The 22,500-nt window shown below is 43.3% G+C and overlaps 1 protein-coding gene across 2 annotated transcripts in view; it reads right to left on the reverse strand.

The window, feature by feature from the left end:
* LOC147019026 (guanine nucleotide-binding protein G(i) subunit alpha-1-like) overlaps positions 1 to 22,500 on the reverse strand; it is an 82,674-nt gene that overhangs the window by 42,895 nt on the left and 17,279 nt on the right. For both annotated transcript variants that reach the window (XM_085899197.1, XM_085899198.1), the window contains exon 2: positions 6,322 to 6,483. In XM_085899197.1, the coding sequence (XP_085755323.1) occupies positions 6,322 to 6,442 (121 nt within the window). In that variant the 5' untranslated portion in view covers positions 6,443 to 6,483. The remainder of the gene's footprint in view (positions 1 to 6,321; positions 6,484 to 22,500) is intronic.

Raw genomic sequence — 22,500 nt, forward strand, 5'->3', positions numbered from 1 at the left:
GGGAGATGAGCTAACGCCACCACCCTGAACAAATTACTTATCTCTGTGCTAACTTCTGCTGGGAAACTGCCCAACATAACCGCCGACCAAGAAACTGCTTCAGCAGCACTGACGCTTTGTAACAGTGTATGCTGTATCACAATCAGAATGATTGCTGGCTGTTGTTGATGGACATTAAAGGTCCCATGGTGCAATCTCAAGAAAAAAAATAGGCCATTGTGCTTTCATAGGCTGGACAAAATGTATTTTTGCCATGTCTTAGAGGAGGTATTGGTTCAGCAGTATCATCAAATGTGCAAGCCAAGTCGATACCTATTGCATACAAATGATGATGGTAAACCTTCAATACACATTTAAAATGTGACCTCATGAAATGTGAACTCCACCAACAGGACTGTGGACTGGAGTTCACATTTCATGTCAAGGCCGAGGTGTGCCAGGGCAGAGTTCTAGGCCCAGTCCTATTCCTGATCCTCATCAACAATCTCTCTGACTCTCTGGAAAATCCTCTTTATCCATTTGCTGATGTCTCCACCCGAGACTGCCACGACATCCATAAACCTTCAAGCAGGCTGCAGCCTCTTCTCTCTCTTCAGACGTTGAAAAAAAATCACAAATTGGTCAAACACTTGGAATACGTCTTTCAATCCTGGCAAATCTCACACTCTGACTCTCATTCTCCGAAAGGACCATCTGGTTATCCTATCTACTTTCTTAACAATCCTCTGAGGAAGTTTGGTCATTCAAACTCCTGGGTCCCACTTTCAGCCAGGATCTTTCTTGGGCAAACCACATTTCGAATTTGGCCTCCAAAGCCAGCCACCGACTGGGCATCCTCTGTCGTACAAGGTTCTTCCTTGGTGCACCTGAACTCCGATCCACCTACAAGGCTTTCATCTGCAGCTTGATACAATAATGTTCTCCCTTCTGGGCTTTGCTGAGCATGAGGCAATGGAAACCAAGGCTTTCAAGATCATTGGGATCTTCTGTGCTGAAGCTGAGTCCATGGACCTATCACTTCACGATGACAGTAAGGTCAGTGGTCTCTGTCTTCCACCACCTCCTTTCTGGTCTTGCACCCTTTAGTCTGCTCTTTCTGTGCTTTGTCCTCTCCCTCCCCCCCTTCCCCCCCCCCAGGTTTCTGCATGGTGCACACGGTCCGCTATTAATCCCCTTCAAGCTTGTGGAACCATCCACCACATTCTTTTAAATATCATTCTTCCCTCCATGTCTTGAAGACAGTTGTTCATCACCACCTCACATCATCCCCAATCCAAAACCATGATGTTTTCTCCCCTCGCCACCCCCCGATCTCCCCAAGCCCAACTCCATCCAAATTTGCAGTTGTTCCTTCCTGAGAGTTTCCTTCTTTATCCATCTTGTCCACCTCCTCCCCCAATCCTCTCTGTATCCATTATTTGTCTAAGTCTCCCTCTGTTTTGTCCTTCAACTCTGGTGATGGTGTTTCCACCCCCTCTCTGCTGTTTATTTTGTTCTATTATGCTCTGATCCATTCAGTGTTCTCGCTCTTCCACGAGCCTCGACTCTGCATACCAAAAAAAAAAAACAGTTTGTGAATGACCCATGCTACAATTCCCTCTTATTGCTTCAGCAATATAATTACCAAGGCATCGTACATGCATCAGTCAAGCAACTTAAGGATATGCTCTAAAATCATCTTCCAGCTCATCTCACAGTTTTCTCAAGGAAGATGATGCTTGGGAATTGTGATGGTGATGAGGATCGACTGTATATTTCGAACACTCATTCTACAAATAAACGACATGCGCAGGATACACAGGGTGGTACGATGTGCCAGGTATTTTCAAGGAAGTTCAGGTATTTATGTATTATAGACACCAATCTTCCAAAGAACCATCAAGCTTCTATCTCAATGAACCCAGGCTCGAGAGCTCAGAAGCACGTGTGCCTACCTTCTATATCTGAAGAACCATTTCGACCTGCAATCTCCATACTATAGTAACTTATTCTAACTACTGCAGCATCCAACCAAAAGGCATGGGACACCTTTATCTAGGTTGTGAGAATTGCGCACGTCTGATTTGATTGAGCATGAATGTCGACAGACACAGTATAAACTAGAGCGAAGTCGATGGTGCGCCATCGCAAATCCCCACACTTCCCACCTAAAGCAAAGTTGAAAGATGGAAAAACGTTCCATTTTGATTAAAAAAAATTCCGTTTGACCAGGTCAGGTCAGGTGTGGGAGCGTGCATCGGAGCAGCGCGTCGTTGACCCCTACGCCACAAAGTCCCTACCCCCTGGGGAATGAACCTGGGGGTTCAGATCCCCAAAAAACTTTCCATATTTCATGCATCCACAATGTTGATTATAAAAAGTTTCATCAAAAATGCTTCAAAATATGCTCAAAATTGCATTTTTCGGTATTTGACCTTTTAACCCTGCCCAAGGGAGCGGGCCAGAAAATGATACTGTTTTCAGAACTTGCAGCCAAGTGTGGAACAAAACTACCAAGTTTGGTGAATTTCTGCTCAACCATTTCGGAGGAGATAGCGGGATGGACGGACAGACGAACAGACAGGAAGACAGACAAACAGACGGAGCGGATTACAATATCCCCTACACTTTTTTTCAAAAATCATGGGGATATTAACCAAGGGAACAATCTCGCTGCTCAGTTTCAGAACACCATTACCAAGAGGAAGGACCCAACAAAGTTTAAATGAGAAACAATGATTGGCTGCGATAAAGTGGGCACCTCTACGTAGAACATTTCAACCATCCTGTGTCATTCCTAAACCAACTACCGTCAGTTTCATGGTAAACTCATCGAGAATCACCTTGGGATTGGCAGGATAGCTTCAAGGTATGCACACCTACCTCTGAGCTGTCTAGCCTGGGTTTGAATCTCAGCAGAGCTATAAACTGCCATCCTAGTGTTTCGACAGCAGGGAGATTCATCAATGTGTGTGCCGTCATTCAGATGGACGTTAAACTGAAAGTAGCATTTGCCAGCACAAGATGGTGGAGGTTAAAGATCCCACAGTGGCCTTCGTGGAGTAGGCAATCTATCACACTGGAAGAGAAAACAAGATTAATTGAGTCACTCATTTAAGGGTAAATAGAGCGAGGAAGATTGTGGGCACTGTATGGGCTGTGAGTGTCGTTATAAAGATTTTTTTTGGTTTGATTCCTGGGTCACCAGTGGCGTAGCTAGAGGTCCAAAAGCGATGAGGCGAAAAGAGGTGAACTTGGTTGACGTGACTGTGCGCGTAGCGCAGCGTTGCGAGCGCCAACGGCGTGAAGTCATTATGGTGAGAGGTCTGGGGGCCTTGAGCGGCCCCAAGAAGCCAATGCATTGTTGATGCCCAGAAACCTATTCTTGGCTAATTTCAATGCTCAAAATGGGAGCTCAGATGGCCAGATCATATTTCAGGAAATGAGCGACGAGGCAACTGCCTTGTCTGCCTCAGCCTGGCTACGACGGTGGTCACAAGAGAGATTATATGAGATTTTTGCATCTATTGGTGAAAGGATAAGTGTGTGTGTGTGTGTGTGTGTGTGTGTGTGTGTGTGTGTGTGTGTGTGTGTGTGTGTGTGTGTGTGTGTGTGTGTGTGTGTGTGTGTGTGTGTGTGTGTGTGTGTGTGTGTGTGTGTGTGTGTGTGTGTGCATGCAAGTTGCTGTTGTAGCTGCTATCTCCACACATGGGTGGGTTTCAGGAGATGGAACGGAGACCTGCCAGGCGTGTGTTATATCCACTCCCGCCGCTTGCTTGTACCAACAGGAAATGGTAGAAACCCGACAACTCATGGGTATTTATTGTATTTCTACATTTCCGTGAGCCCAATTAGCATGAAGGTGAACCACTTTAAAATTGCCACTCTTTCATCGAAATGTGAAAAATTATGTTCAAAAGATTATTTGAATGCACACCCTGCAGAAACACACTCGCAATGGCAGGTTAACCACGCAGAACCGAGTCACTGCAAACACTCACTCGGTGCATGCGGTTTAGCATTCATACATCATTTCGAAAGTCCCGTATTGGTAAACATATTTCACTTATGACAAGTGAGAACATTTCCCTTCCCTGAGCAAAACGGTTTATTTCATCTATTGATGCCAGTGGAAGTGGAAGGGAGTGAAGCACATGTATCTATTTGTAAATTAGGTATTGTACAAGGAATACAGTGTACTGCAGCTTTGGTAGAAGGAACAAATGAGGAACATTTCTCATGCGTTACTCAAGAATGGAGGAAGGAAGCAAAACCACAAGGCAGTTTCCTGGTCGCTCGAAAACAGTGAGCAAACAGTCGTTACTTGTGCAGCTGGTTAAGAGCACAGTCACAGATACGATCATTTACAAACCAGTGAAGCTAATGTGATCATGTGAAGTAGAGTATGCCGAGTACATAATGACACATCGTCATGGAAATGCGAAACACATTTGAAAACAGGTTTTGTTTTGTTAAAGAGAAGGAAGCAAAAACAAGAACCACGGGAGCTGTTTAAAAGACTTTCCCAACAAAAGTTGGACGTTACTAACCACAAGTACCATCTGCAGTTGAAACTAAAATCTTCACAAAGGCAACTTGATGTGGAAACGCGAACACATGACTTCCTGGAATCAGGTCTTTTCAAACCTTTTCCAGGACTGTTGGACTTGATGAAGACATCTTTCTGTTTTAAAAGTCCAATTCTCGAAGGTCATTTGTTATGTGCAAGTCCCAGCGCACTCGGCCCAAGGGAAAGGTCCTTGCATTCTGTGGCACGAGTACAGGGAATCGAAAATCCGACAAAGAATATCTCTTTAGTGCCCCTTGGACAAACAAAGAAAATTATTCGTTTTAGCCAGCCTAAGCCAGCTTTCTGACAGTTACAAATGTTTACTTTGTGCTCAAGTTATGACAACAAATTAACAAGCTTGTATTGTCAAAGCCAATGCAAAGGCGTTTTGTTAAGCTTTTGTGAATATCTAGGATACGAGCAAGATTTTTCAATTGTCCATAATGATCTCCTTACCTCCTACCAATGATATTTCTTGATTATCTCCAGGCATGCAAGTGCCATTACAAAAACAAGGAGAACGGCACTTGGTGGTGCACATACCTACACCAGGCCGAACATTTTACATTTCGTATCACACTGAACATTAATGGCTCGGATCTGCACCAGTACCTTGATAAAAATCGAATCATCTTGTTCTTGTCACCGACCCAAATAATCCATCAAGTTTTGTTGGAATCCATCCACAACTTTTTGACATATCGCGCTATTGGTACATATTGTAGTTTTTGGCCCTATCTCTCAATGGTGAAGAATCACTTTAAAATCCTCGTATCCGGATCGGGATTTTCAGCAAAATCTAATCAATTCGTCTTTGTCACATATCCAAACTGTCCCGCAAGTTTCGTCCGAATCCGTTCACAAGTTTTTGATATATCCAGCCCACAAACAGACAAACATGGGGTGAAAACATAACCTGAACCATGTCATTCAGTGACCATCAATCAAAACAAATAACTAACTTAATTAATCTGAGTCAATGGTACGTTATGCTGGAAGCCCCAGTTAAAATTTCACATACCATGTTGATGTGTTTATTGTCTACGTACTGTATGTCTCTGTAATTCATGTAAAAGTACATTAATAACCATTTCACACCATGAGGTGCATATGGCTGCCAAGGCAGTTACATTTTGGCTGAGCTGTACAATCCTGGATGGGTCGCCGCTCTGACGCATGATACTCGAATGGCTTATAACCCCAGTACGCTGGTACTCATTTTGCCGACCTCGGAAGGATGACAGGCTGAGTCAACCAACCTGGTGTCAATTCAATGGTTTGACAGGGGGCTCAAACTCAGGACCTTAACATCTTAAGCCAGCCACCTTAACCATGAAGCCAACACCAGGTTTAAAAGTACATTGGTGTCTCCTAATGTCCTTCTCTGATGTGCAATTTATGTCCAAGCTCTGAACATAATGTATATACAGGCCTTAGATCACCGTTAAGACAAAAACCAGAGTAACGTGGTGTCACAGTCATTAAGCTACTCAAATTCGTCCAAGCAAAATTTAATCCATAAAAAGAAGCAAACAGAAAAAAAGAGCTATCAGAAACAAACCTGTAACCCCAAAACACACATCAACGTACACTTTTCACACCAACAATCAGGTGCTTATCTGTACATTTAAAGGTCCCCCAACTCCCAAACTCCCCATCATCCAATCCAAATGTTCCATTATCTTGCTCATGCTAAGCCAGTGCAACCTTTGCGAGTTTTTGTACTTAAACTTGTGAATATTTCACTGTATTTTGTTTGATCTCCACGTTACCAAGAAGTAGCAGCTTGATTTCTCTCAAGGAGCGTACGTGGTCTTGGTGCAGGCCCCGGTCGATGTTTCGCGACTGCTCAGCTGCCTCCCTCTCCTCAGCATTGCTAATAGTACAACCCATGAGGCCACCAAGTAAGCGGTCCAGGTTTGAAACAAATAGCACTGGAGAAAGAAAACAAAATGGACAAGTTGAGATTTTTTAAATGTTGTAATCATTAGAAAGTCCAATATATATGGACTACTACTAGTGGGGGAGAAAAAAGTGTGTTATGGATTCCTTAATGACTTTTATAATTCCAATTCCACCTGGCCCTTGGTGAAATGGACGATTTCTGCCAATGTTTTATAAACACATATATATATATATATATATATATATATATATATATATATATATATATATATATATATATATATATATATATATATATATACATACATACATACATATATACACACACACTCACATCGGCCCAGCTATAAACTGTTATCAAGGTGTTTCACAGGCAGGGTCATTCATCAATGTGTGTGTTGTCCCTTGGATGGATGTTAAACTGGACATCCAGTCTGCTACTGCCAGCATTAGTTTGTGGATGTTAAAGATCCCACAGTATCCTTCATGAGGAATAGGCGAGCTATCACCGGTACACTGGCCAAATTACAAATTCCTGCCCTAGCCTAAGAGGGCATTGAATCAGCACTACAGCTGTGCCCTCAGCCAATGATGCTACTCTGCAAGCTAGTGCTGTATAAAAAAGAAGAAGAAGATCATATATACCCAAGTTTAACGTAAGTAGATAAGTAGGTGGTAGGTCGTTGAATACTCTTCACAAAACATTTGGGCACCTTGGGGCCGTCACAAAAGTTTCTGTGGCTGAGAACCAATCCTCGACAAGGACTAGGAACCAGATTTGAGAAGAGGCTTATTTTTCAAGTTGGTTTACCCTGATTCCTGTAAAGCTACAACCATGATATAATCAGAGTGGGGACCCATGTGTACATGTCCACATAATCACAAATTCAGAAATATATGTACAAAATAAATTTTGGAATTTTCTGATCTTGCGGTAATCGACACCATAGTACGTAAGCATGAGCTAGCACCTGGAACCTTCTCACTGGTTACACTTGATAGAAACCTCAGGAAAGCAGACAAAGCTCGTCTTTCCCATGCACTTGCTGAAGCACGTGAGAATAAGAAGACACCAACGAGTGATCCCACTTGTGTGTTCGTAGATGTCATGGACCGAGTGCAAGCCTTATTTTTGCAGTAAACCACTGGAAACCAGTAAACCAAGTAATGCCACAACATCTGGTGACCTTGCTGATTGATATTGCAGAGTCATTTTCAGCCAATTCTCAGAATTATGCACCAGAGCAGATGTCGTGTTCGATTCATATCAAACCAATGCAATAAAGTCAAGAACATGGGTATGGTGTACAACCAAAGGAATTTATAATTTGTTCAGGGTGCTGGAAATAATTTGCCCACTCTTCATGAAAGACATAATGGGACCTTTAACATTCATTTACTAATGCTAGCAGATGGAACATCCAGCTCAATGTTCATCCGAGGAATGGTGCACTTTGTGATGCAATACCCTGTCTGCGAATCACCAATCTGACAACTTATCGTCAGTTTGGGAATCAAACTCAAGAACATTAATTTTCTTCTTATTCAGCCACTCCAGTGTGACTTTATCTTTGTCCTTCAGATCATTGTCCTGCTGAAATGTGAATCTCCTACCCAGTTTCAGATTCATGGCTGACTCAAGGAGGTTTTCATCAAGGATTCTCCTGTACCTTTCACCGTTCATTGTCCCCTCCATCATGACAAGCTTGCCAGTCCCTGCTGATGAAAAGCAGCCCCATAACATGATGCTGCCACCACCGTGCTTGACAGTAGGGATGGTGTTGACTGGGTGATGTGCAGTATTAGGTTTACCCCAGACGTAATGCTTTGAATTTAGAACAAAAAGTTCAATTCTTGTCTCGTCTGACCACAAACCTTTTCTCCACGTGCCTGCAGTATCATTAAGATGATTTTTCACAAACTCCATCCGAGCTTTTAGATGCGTCTTATTCAGTAATGGCTTCTTTCTTGCCACCTGTTCACAGAGACCAGCTTTGTGAAGGCAACGGGATATTGTTGATTGATGAACACTGATCCCCATCTCGGACATAGAGCCTTGCAGATCTTTCAAAGTCATTATTTGATTTACAGTGACATCTCGAAGCAGTCTCCAGCTTGTCCGGCTGCTGAGTTTGGATGGGCGACCTGATCTGGGTTGAGTCTGGGTGGTATGATACGTCTTCCACTTCCTAATGATGGATTTCACCGTACTCAAAGGGATAATGAATGACTTTGAAATCTTCTTATAACCCTCTCCTGAATAGTGCTTCTCCACCACTTTATATCTGAATTCTTTGGAAAGCTCCTTGGTCTTCATGCTTTCCTTGTCAGTTGACCAAAATGAGTTACACCTTAAAATACCTTAGATAAGTGGGGTAGATTAATTATTAAGTTTCACCACTGATTACATATAGGTGAAACCTTTCAAACAAATCATTTGCTCCTGAACTGATTTAGGGTTAATTAGGCAAAGGGCTTGAATACTTGTACTACTGAGAATCATCTGATTTTCTCTGTTAGTCTGACTTATTCATGTTTTATCTGCATGTTTTAGCTTCATCACTTTGGAGTAGTTTGTGAAGACACGACATATTAAGTTTGATTTGAAAGCATCATACTTTTGCAGGCCACTGTGGAATTCACCAAATTATTGATTCTCAGACAATCCAGATACTAGCATCCTGACCAAATTTCATCAGCATGGATGATAATAAGGTCAATCTCATGCAGTTCCTGACAAAATAACTTTTGTTACAGGCAGAGAAACTAACAAAGGATCAATAACTCAGAATTGCAGGAGGATATGATAACCTGAAAATCGTGGCGTCTTCAGCAGCAAGCTCCAGAGAACACCTGTTCTGCTCACATGAAGAAGCAGTTTGTTTGTTTTTTAGCTATCATTTTGTTGGGGCATGACTATGCTGCTGATGCTGTACCGGCATTTCACCGACCTTGGAAGGATGACAGACCGAGTCAACCACACCTGGTGTTAATTCGGTGGCCAACAGGGCTTGAACTCAGGACCCTAAGATCCCAAGCCAACCACTGTAACCACAAAGCCAACACCAGGCTTGATATCATCAAATGATTACTTGACACCAAGCAACTGTTGCACAATCTGTTCTCCAACTTCCTGAGGAATCTGGCTGGGAGTATGGGGACATGGACACTGTAATCCCTACTTTAGGGCATTTGGAACCAGTCCCATCCACATGAAACAGAATTATTGACATGCAGCTGCAAGACGAGGAAGTGGATCTCAGCTCACTGCACATGCAACAAGCACCAACTCCCTTTGTCCTTTGGTTATGATTGCATTACTGAATGTAGTAATCCTAATAACCCCTCCACTGAAGAAGCTGAGGATGAGGAGGAACAATCATCAGACAATGACTAAATCAGTTGATGTTGTGACAGCTCATAATATTTACACAGGTCATCATTCCATTGTATTTCTATTTCATGTGCACATCATTAATATTGCAAGGCTGATAACACGAGAGTATGCTCTGTGGGTTGCAATATGCTTACTTTGGATAATAAATTAGCGGATCTGCCACACAGCGGTTTATGAGACTCCAAATTAGACATAATGAAAGCACCCAAATTGTATACTCTTCAAAAGCATTTTCATTTTGTGCATAAATTATTTAGCATACAAAACCCCAAGCATCCAACCCTCCATTGCTGTCTCATACCACCTTTCCTCTGAGCTCCTGCCACGAGAACAATAATTTGTGAAAAATAACGCAATCATGGAGGATGATAATATTCACTGCACTGTGAACTCAAGTGAAATTCAAGAAAGCAAGACCGTTAAGGACTGTAATAAATACTGTACCATCATGCCTTGAAGTTGCTCCTAAACACCAGCCAATTCAACAAGAGCGAGAATTGTTTTGTGACACATGTCCTCTACCGATGTGATATTTTCTATCTCCAAAAAGGGTATAACTCTGTGAAAAATTGACGAAACGCCCTGAAACTCGAACTTGTTCTGTATCTTATCAGAATAAAGCTATGTACCAAATTTCAGTTGAATATGTTATAGGATATGGGGAAAAAGTCTGAAAAACCACAGGTTGGACGGACAGACGGAGGCAAACATATTTGGTGAAACAGGTAGGGACTAATAACGACTTCTAAAAGAGGTTACACAAATTAATAGATTCCTCGCACTGAAGGGTCAAAAAACTGTATGTCAAACCCCCTGGTTTGTTCATCAAATGAGGAAGCCAAAGGGTGCATCGAAATTTGAAAGTGCAATCATTCCTCTTTCAACTGCAAAACAAATAGGAATTCAAATGCAGTTGTGTCTCAACTCCACAATATGGTTAAAATCGTAACATGTCATCCAATCGGGAAAACTGTTAATTTGATTTACTGCTTCAACAACTGGAATGAAGAGTAATGATTCGAGATTTTATACAGGTAAACAGAAGTTCAACAGAGCAACCATTTTCGAGGTTGGGGATTGGTGAGAGCTATTTTAACAAGCATCATATGCAGGGGAAGCAAATCATGGGATTTGGTACCCATGTCCACGTCGATAAGATACGTGTGTGTGTGTGTGTGTGTGTGTGTGTGTGTGTGTGTGTGTGTGTGTGTGTGTGTGTGTGTGTGTGTGTGTGTGTGTGTGTGTGTCTGTGTGTGTGTGTGCGCGCGCGCTCGCGTAGGGTGTCTGGAAATGAATATACCAAAAGGAACAATGAATAGTTTGATTGTTTTTCGAGATCCTGACATAAATTTGATAGTATGATCTCTATCAATATATCAATATATATATATATATATATATATATATATATATATATATATATATATATATATATATATATATATATATATATATATTAACAATAATTGGAACCATACTCTGTACAGAGAGTGTCGGTGCTGCCGAAGCAGTTTGTTGCGCTATTGGGCACAATCCTGGATGGGTCGCCACTCCAACGCAGGATACTCGAATGCCTCAATTATCCCAGCAAGCTGGTACTCAATTTGCCGACCTCGGAAGGATGACAGGCTGATTCAACCCCCTTGTGTATTAATTCAGCGGCAAACAGGGCTTGAATTCAGGACCCTTGGATCCCAAGCCACCACCCTAACCGCTAAGCCAACACCAGGCATATATATATATATATATATATATATATATATATATATATATATATATATATATATATATATATATATATATATATATATATATATATATATATATATATATATATATATATATATATATATATATATATATATATATATATATATATATATATATATATATATATATATATATATATATATATATATATATATATATATATATATATATATATATATATATATATATATATATATATATATATATATATATATATATATATATATATATATATATATATATATATATATCTATGATCTATGTTGTATGATAATCATCAATATGATTTTAAAGTTCTTCAGCATTCGTTGGTGGACGTTAAAGATGCCACAGTGTCTTTCACGAAGAGTGGGTGAGCTATCACCAGTACCATGAACAAATTACAAATTCCTGCTCTAACCAGCAGAGGGCATTGAATCAAGGAGCACGACCACACCCTCAGACAATGATGCTACGCCACAGCTTTGTACTGCATACAAACGAAGAAATAGTTATGATTCTGTACTTAGAGAGTTTTGCCAGAAGGGGGTTGCTCGTGGACCACATGCCCACTGCAGAAACCTGGGGAGGGAGAGGGACAAAAGCACAGAGATAGCAAAGGGTGCAAAACCAGAAAGGAGGAGTTCGAAGACATAGAGACAACCGACCTGCCTCATCGACTCATACGTCGAGTGATAGGTTCATAGACTCAGATTCATCGTGGGAGATTCCAATGATCTTGAAAGCCTTGGTTTCCACAGCATCAATCTGAGCAAGATGTGAGGCAGGGGTGTCATCCAAGAGGGGAGAGCAGTTGAGCTGCGGATGGAAGGCCTCGTCAGTGGAGTAACGGGTAAATGGACTTAAAATTGACTGATGGGTAAATAATGACTAAGGTTCCAAGACCTTTCATCTATCTTCCCCCCCCCACCACCCCTCGCCCCCCACCCGCCTGCTCCCGAAACATTACAAACGAGGTAACAGAACATTCAGGACTCCTGGTTTCTTTTAACATCACAAAGTTGTGCAAGATTTTAGCATCAAATTAATTAATTACCATCATACAAAAAATATGCAATTTGGTATCTGCTTGACCGCGATACATTTGGTCGTTACTTATCAAATCTCAACCAAACTTGTCAGGACGACTATGGGTCACACAACAAAGGTTGTTATGACTTCATTGCCCCCCTCCCCAGGGGATTTTCTGCCTTGGACGAACCCCGTGCTAAGGTGTATAAATAGCTTATCGTGGCACTTCATGGGGTACACCTTTTTTTGTATACATTGTCAAGGCTCGTATGAGAGCTAACACACAGTGCACAGCGAGGGGGGCATGAGACAAGAGGGGTGGGAGAGGGAAGGACAAAACAGTGGGAAACAGAGACATTAGGAGATCGATGGAAGGGAGAGGGATGGGGCAGGGAACACAGGGTGTGCAAGATGGACATTACAGGGACTTTCAGGAAGGAAAGCAGGGAATTTGAAGGAGGTGGGTTTAGGGTGGATTAATGGGGATATAAAAGATCGAAGTTTTGGATGGGGGAAGATAAGAGGTGGTGGTGAATTTTTTTTGAAGGCCTGGAGGGAAGAATGGGATTGAAGAGAGTGTGGGAGTTTATTCCAAAGGCGGGAAAAATAGAGGAATTAAAGAGTGAGGGTGAGCAGCAATTCGTGATTTTGGTAGTTTTACCAGAAAGGGGTTGCTGGCGGACCTTGAGCACCCTGCGGAAATATTGGGGGGACAAATCGCAGACAGAGCAGGGGGGGGCAAGACTGGAGAGCAGACGGTGGATGACAGAAAGTCCACCGACCTGCCTGCGGTGAGAGAGTGAGAGGCCCAAAGACTCATCCTCACCACAGAAGATACCAATGATCCGAAATGCCTTGGTTTCCACAGCGTGAAGCCAAGAAAGGTGAGAAGCAGGAGCACCAGCCCAGAGTGGAGAGCAGTACTCCATCAGTCTGTGGATGAAAGCTTTGTATGTCATCAGGAGCTCAGGTGGGCCGAGGAAGGACTTTGCACGACGGAGGATTCCCAGTCGGCGACTGGCTTTGGAGGCCAGGTTGGAAATGCAACTTTCCCAGGAAAGATCATGGCAGATAGTGTGACCCAGAAGCTTGAATCAAAGGACTTCTTCCAGCGGATTGTTGAGAAAGTAGATGGTGGGGGGGGGGGTTCAAATGGTCCTTTCGGAGAGACAAAGTGAGTGTGAGATTTGTCCGGATTGAAAGACATGTTCCACGTGTTGGACCAGTTTGTGATTTTACCCAGATCTGCAGAGAGTGAAGAAGCTGCTGCTTGCTGGTCTGAGGGATGGCAGATGGTATGGCAGAGGGTGGAGTCATCAGCAAAGAGATAAAGAGGATTTTCCAGAGAGTTGGAGAGAAAAAAGAACCATTGATGAAAACCACAAAAAAGAACAGGGCCCAGAACGCTGCCTTGAGGAACTCCAGCCTCGACAGGAAGAAGGGATGAGAAAACTCCATTTATGGCCACACATTGGCTGCGACAGGAGAGGAAGTCTGCAAGCCATGAGTGGAGATGGCCTTGGATACCATAGGAAGAGAGTATGGTGAGCAGGGCAGGGTGCCAGACCGTATTGAAAGTTTGTGATATATCTAGGGATATGGCTCTGATTTCATGTCTGGCATTGAGGACCTCCGTCCATTGGTGGGAGAGCGGAAACAGCATATCCTGGGTAGAGTGACCTGATCTGAAACCAAATTGATGATCAGAAATCAAGCTATTGGAGAAGAGGAAGGATTTATGTTTGAAGCGATGATGAAGCGACCTACTGGAAGTAAAAAAAATATTTTAACCACAGACTATTCAGCCAATTCCGTCCAACATATGATTACCTTTTTAAACAGTCGCTACTGTTGTTTAACACTAAACTGAAACAAATTTGGAGGAAATGTGACGTCCTTGAGGCATTCTATATGTATATTGCATCCACCACATATTAACAGATCCGAGCTGTCTTGACTTGCTTGGCCGATAGCGAGGCCGCAATGAACTTTAGCTACTGAAGGTGTTAAAGTGAGTGTTTACACATGAATGATGTCTACCCATTGCCTTTCCAGATTTTTGCCAGCCATCAGATTATATGTGTACTGTATGTGGATTGTTTACGGTTTATATATGTAGCACCCCTCCCCCTCCCCCAGACACAGTATGCCCAAATGTGATATTTCTTCTATGCATAACCCTATTCCTAATGGTCACTAGCATTGTTTAATACTCAACTGAGGAAAATCTGGAGAAAATTGGATGTATCCATGTGCAACTACACATGGGTGGTGTATTGGCTAAGAATTGCTGGTCCGCACACCCACCGGACGTAAGAATTATTCTGACCATAAATGAATCATAAAATTCTGTCCAATAATAACGGCATAATGATAACAATAAAAAAATTAACGTTATTACAAAATAATAATATTAATAATAATAGTAATAACAATAAGGATAATAACATCTCGAGTCGAAAGCATCATAGGCTAAGCGAGTGTGAAAATGTATAATTAAGGTAAAAAAAAAAAAAAGACTACAAATGGACCTCAATGTGCACATGCACAGACAAATGACCCCCCCCTCCATTCCCTCAGCTTCCCCCCCTCCCCCACCCATTGGGTGTTTTTCGTCAATTGGGCATCCACGCTATGTCGAACCAATGGAGAAAGAGATAGTCATGCAGGTTTGAAACAGTTTACCAAACAATTCAAAGAAAGGCCCACATTTATAGGCAGTCATTCAAAAGTGCAAACATAATTCAGAAACACAAGAACAGAATTTAACCCCAAGCACACAAAGGTCCCCTTAAACATTATTACTTATCTAAGACAGGAAGGCACACCTCACTCATCACAGGAAAAATAGAGAGAAAGAGGGAGAGAAAGAAAGAAATAAGTTTGAGACTTGGTTACGGCCTCTCGCTCACCCTACACAAGTGGGCAGGCTTGCATTGGTCCAAAGGTGGAGGGAAGAGAAGGGGAAGAAGGGATTGCGAGTGTTGTGTGGATATGGTGTCGGGAGTGTCATGTGTATGTGTGATTGGAGCCACTGCACCCAAGGATTGTGTGTGACTGTTTGCCCTCAGAACCCTTCGGTCAGCCTTGGGCAGTGCAACTCGTCCAGGAAATAACACAGCATTGGGAAGGCAGCTTTGGGAAGGTGGCAGTTATGAGTCCTGTTTTGATCCTCAGCGCATCTCGGCGGGAAGGTGGGTTCGTCAGACGGCTCCGTTCGCTGGCGCATCTTGGCATATATCGAGCTTGGTGCGAGGCGTGGCAAAGGCGGTTGTAGCACCCTTCTATCTGCTCGTGTCATATCCCCATTGGCTCCTCTCCTTTGCCACAGTGTGACATTGCGTTCCTCGCTTGCCATTACATGTGGTGCCTGCATCTTGGCAGCACAACAGAATTCGTCATTGGAATCACAGCACCAATGTCAGCTTTTAATTGTGGTTTCTGTGTGCCTATGGTGTTGGTGTGGTTTGTGCTGTGGAAAGATGTGGGGGAGGGGGGCTGGGGGGGGATAAAAAAATTTGAAGGGATTGAGGATGGGAGGGATTGAAATGGGTGATATGAAGAGGGGGGGTTCCAGGAAAGTACAGGGTTTGCAAGGTTTGAGAGGGGAGGGGTGAGGTATTGGGATGGATGTATGGATGGGTGGATGGGATCTCAACAAGGTGGGGAATCACAACGGGGATGGAACCTGCTAACAATAATAATGCATTTTCCACGGCCCTGATACGAGGGAAAGGTAGCCAAACTAACCACAATTACGAATGAGATATCCAACTAAAGAATCCTTTATGTGACACCCCAGGGTCATTTTCCACAACTGAAACAATATATCTACAATAATAAATGTCAGTGTGTGTCCATCCGTCTGTCCGTCTCCTCCATAACTCCAAAACCATGAAACATAGTGGCTCCAAACTTTGCATGCATACAAAGGGAACTCGAAGGTTGTGCATTAATGAAAATTGGAATTGGGTGTTTGGGTTAATTTAAACACCCCTTTTGAAGATAATGTTGGGGGTGCTCATCATGAAAAAACAAAATAAGCCTTACCTTACCCAATAAAAATGTTTCTTGTTACAAAGCAATGAACGCCACATCAAGGTAGGGTAGCCAAGAGGGACACATGCTCGCTCGAAGCTGTCTAGCCTGGGTTCAAATCCCGACCCAGCTATAAACTGTCATCCCGTTGTTTCACAGGCAGGGCGATTCATTAATGTGTGTGCCATCTCTCGGATGGATGTTAAATAAACTGGGCATCACATCTTCAGGAATCCCCCCTCTCCCCCTCCAGATTCCCTCCTCCCCTCTCTCTTCCCTCTCCCACCCTTCTGCTTCTCTCACCCCTATCTCTCCCCTATCTCTCCCCTGTCTCTCTCTCTCTCTCTCTCTCTCTCTCTCTCTCTCTCTCTCTCTCTCTCTCTCTCTCTCTCTCTCTCTCTCTCTCTCTCTCTCTCTCTCTCTCTCTTTCTCTCTCTCTCTCTCTCTCTCTCTCTCTCTCTCTCTCTCTCTCTCTCTCTCTCTCTCTCTCTCTCTCTCTCTCTCTGTCTCTCTCTCTCTCTCTCTCTCTCTCTCTCTCTCTCTCTCCCCTCTCTCTCTCTCTCTCTCTGTCTCTCTGTCTCTCTCTCTCTCTCTCTCTCTCTATCTCCCACCCCTTTCCCTCTCTCTCCCACCCCACACGTCCACCCTCCCACTGATCCCCCACCCCTCCACCCTCCCACTGGTCCCCCACCCCTCCCCATCTATGGAGGGGACTGTTAAGTTTTGAATTTAAAATTGTTTCCCCATTGGGTAGCATGTGCGAATCCGATTTGGAGTGAGCCAAACAGAGAGGTGCAAAGGTCCCTGCATGTGCGAGCATGCAGGCATGCAAGCAGGCCTTTGCCAGGTAGCTCGGGTGGGTTTTAAATGCTCCCACTCGGTTTTATATCGAACCCACCAGTTAAAAAGAAAATGTTACTGTTGGGGCACGTTTTATTGCCTTTTCCCTTCCCATCATGCTGCCTTCCCTTCCCCTCACTCTGCCTTCCCCTCCCCTTGCACTGCCTTCTCTTCCCCACCCCTCACCCAGCCTTCCCTTTCCTTTCCCTCATGCTGCCTTCCCTTCCCATCCCCTCACACCACATTCTCTTACACTCATGCTGCCTTCTCTTCCCTTGCCCTCATGCTGCCTTCTCTCCACCTCCCCTCTGTACCTCCTCCAAAACATACTCGCCTCTCCAGCCCCCATGGACATCTCCCGGAGGACTCTGTGTGTTGCATTAACATGCTGTTTTAATGTACCCCATTTCGTTCAATGTTGTACTACCGCTCCCCCACTTCTCCACAAGTTCCATTACCAAACGCAAGTTGAGAACCCCTCCCCTCACGTTTACCTCGTCACAAACCCCCTCCCCCACCTCCTCGCTCCCACCCCCCTCCCGGAGTGTATATCGACATTTGGTGAAGCGTTGCTCTCCTCACCACCCCTTCCTCGCTCTTCCCCCATTCCTAGCTCCTCCCTTCCTCACCCCTACTAGCTTCCCATTGCTACCCCTCCCCCTACCTCCTCCACTCCTCTCTTCCTCCTCTTTCTCTCTCTCTCTCTCTTTCCCCCTTCCCTCCTTCCTCTCTCCCTCCCTCTCCCTTCCTTCCCTCCCTCCTCTATCCATCCCCTCCATCTTACTCCCTCCCCTTAATACCCCCATCAGCAAAGCAACAGGTTGTATTTGCTGGTATGTAATAAATAAAGCTCATTCTAACCTGATATCTAACCTGGTACGCAAAAAAACTCACTGAATCACTGACTCGCTCACTGACGAACTGACTGATATTAATGTTTGTTACCTTCTGGGTAATGTAGAAAGCTGAAATTTTGCATGCCAACAGAGATCAAAGTTGATACACCAGAAAAAAATCATAGAGCCATTGGAAATTGTCCGTAAATTAAAATATGAATAAATGAAAATAAGTAAATGGAAAAAAATGAAAAAATAAATGCAGGTGAGTGACCCGAGTAAATGGGGAAGCAAGTTAATTTTGTGTGCTGATTGACATCGAAGGCGATACACCAGAAAAACATAAGTTACAGAACCATCATGAAAGCATCCATAAATGAAAATATAACAAAATGAAAAAAAAATTAAAATTAATAAATGAAAAAAAACAAATGCAGGTGAGCGATCCGAGACAATGGAGAAGCACAGTTCATTATTGCTTACAATGTGTACCCCGATAGTATGTGTGTGTGTATGTATGTGTGTGTGTATATATATATATATATATATATATATATATATATATATATATATATATATATATATATATATATATATATATATATATACATATATATATATACATATATATATATACATATATATATATATATATATACATATATATATATATACACATATATATATATATATATATATATATATATATACACATATATATATATAAATACATATATATATATATATATATATATATATATATATATATATATATATATATATATTGTTGTGGTTACCAAATTCGCAAACCACCATTCAGGTCCCTTAGGTGAGGTATCTCGGCAAGTATATGTGTAGTTAGGCCCAAACCCGTTGTCTAGTGGGAATACATGTCATTTATGCGAGCTGCGACTCTTCAGGATAGCCGTTTTTCTTTTACTATCTTTATTTTGGACCAACCGCCATGATTACCACCACAACCACAACATCAACCACCAACCACAACGCCGCTTCACCACAACCGCCACGACCTTCACATCACACCTCGCAACCGTAGCATCGCCACCGTTCTTGCCCCGCTGTGGGTACCGGTGTTGGACTCGTGCAGGGCGCACGTCGAACAGCGTGTACAAAATCACGGATTTTGTGCTTCAAAAACGGATCAAAAACGACACACGCCCACTTTTTGCCGTCCAATCGGTGAGCGAGGGGCGATTTGGCCCCGCCTCCAGAACGATCGATATATGCAAATTTGTGGATCAAAAAGCCTTCACGCCCACTTTTTCTCGGGCCAATGGGGAGCGAGGTGAAAGGTCAAAGGGAGGGGGTCAAAGGCGAAGCTACGGGGGGATAAAAGGACCGTGTTCGTCAGTCAGAAGAGTAAGAGTGTGGAAGTCTGGAGCCCGAAGCCTGCAGTAGCTGGAGAAGCTGGAGAGAGTCGATAGGAGAGTCCAAAGAAGAGTCCAAAGAAGAGTCCAATGGGAGAGTCCAAAGAAGAGTCCAACGGGAGAGTCCAAAGAAGAGTCCAACGGGAGAGTCCAAAGAAGAGTCCAACGGGAGAGTCCAAAGAAGAGTCCAACGGGAGAGTCCAAAGAAGAGTCGAGAGTCGGAGAGTCCAGAGGCGGAGAGTAGGAGAGTCGGAGAGTCCAACGAGGAGAGTCCAAAGAAGAGTCCAGAGTCGGAGAGTCCAGAGGCGGAGAGGCGGCAGCGGCGAAGGCAGACGAGGGGGTGCTCGCGTCGGTGCCGGGAGCTGCACGCCCGAGGGAGGCCGGCAGCGCGACCTGGCCGAGGTGGAGACGCACACCAGGGATAATAAAGATCCTCTATACCCCGAGCATCAGCAACCCCCTCCTGTTTCCCCCCGCGCTGAGATAGTGCGACCAAGGGGGCCCCTTTCCCACCCCCTGCCAGACACTGTCCGCGAGGCCCGCGGAGTGAGGCGCCATCGCCGCTCCGCGTCTCATCACCAGACGGGTAGGCGCGACCCGGTCTCGGCCTCAGGCCCGCCTCATCCTTGAGGGTATTCTTTTCCTTGGTTTTGGGTATGTGTTGTCGGCGCCGTCTGTGAAGTAGAATTGTATAAGTGTTGCCGTGTGCTCGGTAGTCGGTATTAGCTCTGCATTGTCTTCGCTTTTACATTTGCTTTTTGTGTAAATGGAATTGTGTTTTCTTTTTTTGTGTGCTTTTGGTGGAATTGAATATGTGTGCTTCCCGTGTGCCGCGAATAAATGTGCTTTATTATTGAACTGTTCTCCCGCTTCGCTTCGTCTTTTCCTCCATTGAATCCCCATCTTGCTTCACGTAAAGGGTTGGTAGTGGGCTGAATACGCCCGATAATTAATCGAACCGTCGAGGTCGACGATAACACCGCTCGGTTATTCTGATAGTACGGAACGGGTCGCTTAAGTGGCCCGTGTCCAAAGTCGACCTGCGGCGAGGTGCGATCGCCCGGTCTACCCTCCGCGTGGGTACTTAGGTAGGTCGACCCGGCGAGCAACCCTATCCCACGCGGGGGCTGATTGGCTCGATCGCGGTGAGACCGAAAGGTCCACCCGTGACTGGTTCCCGGCGTTAGTCCGAGAGGGTCACGACTGGATTGTCCGTCCGGTGGGCGACGTGCCGCGATTCGAGTTACGTGGCCGTCAGCACGCCGGCGGGCGCGAAGACCGCAACAATATCTTCTTATTTCAGCTGCTCCCGTTAGGGGTCGCCACAGCGGATCATCCGTTATGATCCGCATAGTGCTCTTGTTTCTTGTTTGTTTGACCACACCAATGCTCTTGTTTGACCACACCTCCCGAGCCACACAATATTTTTCATAAGCCATGCCCACTTTCCTACACCACTCCCACTTTTCATCAACCACGTCCACTTTCCCTAAGCTCCGCCCACTTTCCGAAGCCCCTCATAAAAAATGACGGTAAATAGACACCCGATTTTTGAAGGACTACCATTTGAAAAATAAAACCTCAATCAAAAATCGGCTCAAGCAAAATTTTCTAAATATCTCGAAGTGTTTAATTCCAAAGTCTTGATTCTCTACATTCAAAACTGAAGGACAAGTATTGAAAATACTGTACGCAGTTTTTCGGCCGCTGCACAGCAACAGGTGGTTGCTTGGCAACGAAATTCAAACGCGCACATTCCTACCCCATATGGCACCTGTTGGCAAAGTTTCATCGAAATCTGTTCGCTGGTTCGTGCTGTGGAGCCTCGCGTTGCAGACACACACACACACACACACACACACACACACACACACACACACACACACACACACACACACACACACACGGAAAACCCGACAATAAGGGATATCTGGCATATATAGCGAATCCAATATATATATATATATATATATATATATATATATATATATATATATATATATATATATATATATATATAGAAGATATATATATATATATATATATATATATATATATATATAGAAGATATATATATATATATATATATATATATATATATATATATATATATCTTCTTTTTCCTCTTTTGGCTTGCTCCCGTTAGGGGTCGCCACAGCGGATCAACCGTCTCCATTCCGCTATATATATATATATATATATATATATATATATATATATATATATATATATATATATATATATATATATATATATATATATATATATATATTTATACATATATATATATATATATATATATATATATATATATGTGTGTATATATGTATACATATATATGTATACATATATACACTCCGCACTCCTGGCAGGCGACGTGTCGACAGCACTCCGCACTCCTGGCAGGCGACGTGTCGAGAGCACTCCGCACTCCTGGCAGGCGACGTGTCGAGAGCACTCCGCACTCCTGGCAGGCGACGTGTCGAGAGCACGTGTGTGTATATATCTATACATATGTTTATGTGTATACATATATATATATATATATATATATATATATATATATATATATATATATATATATATATATATATATATAGTTACGTTTGTGGAAATTTACAGAACACCATAAAGGTCCTTTAGATCAGTTATGTCGATAAGTGCGTGTTCAGAATAGATTTCCCCACCGAGGTCTAAAGGGATTTATTTGTGTAGCTGGGCTGTGATCTTTGAGGTAGTGTTTTTCTTTTGCTATCTTTATTTTGG

This window comes from Eptatretus burgeri, chromosome 10, assembly GCF_056783735.1.
Source record: "Eptatretus burgeri isolate ZD-2024b chromosome 10, Ebu_testis_v1, whole genome shotgun sequence".
Classification (NCBI taxonomy): Eukaryota; Metazoa; Chordata; class Myxini; order Myxiniformes; family Myxinidae; genus Eptatretus; species Eptatretus burgeri.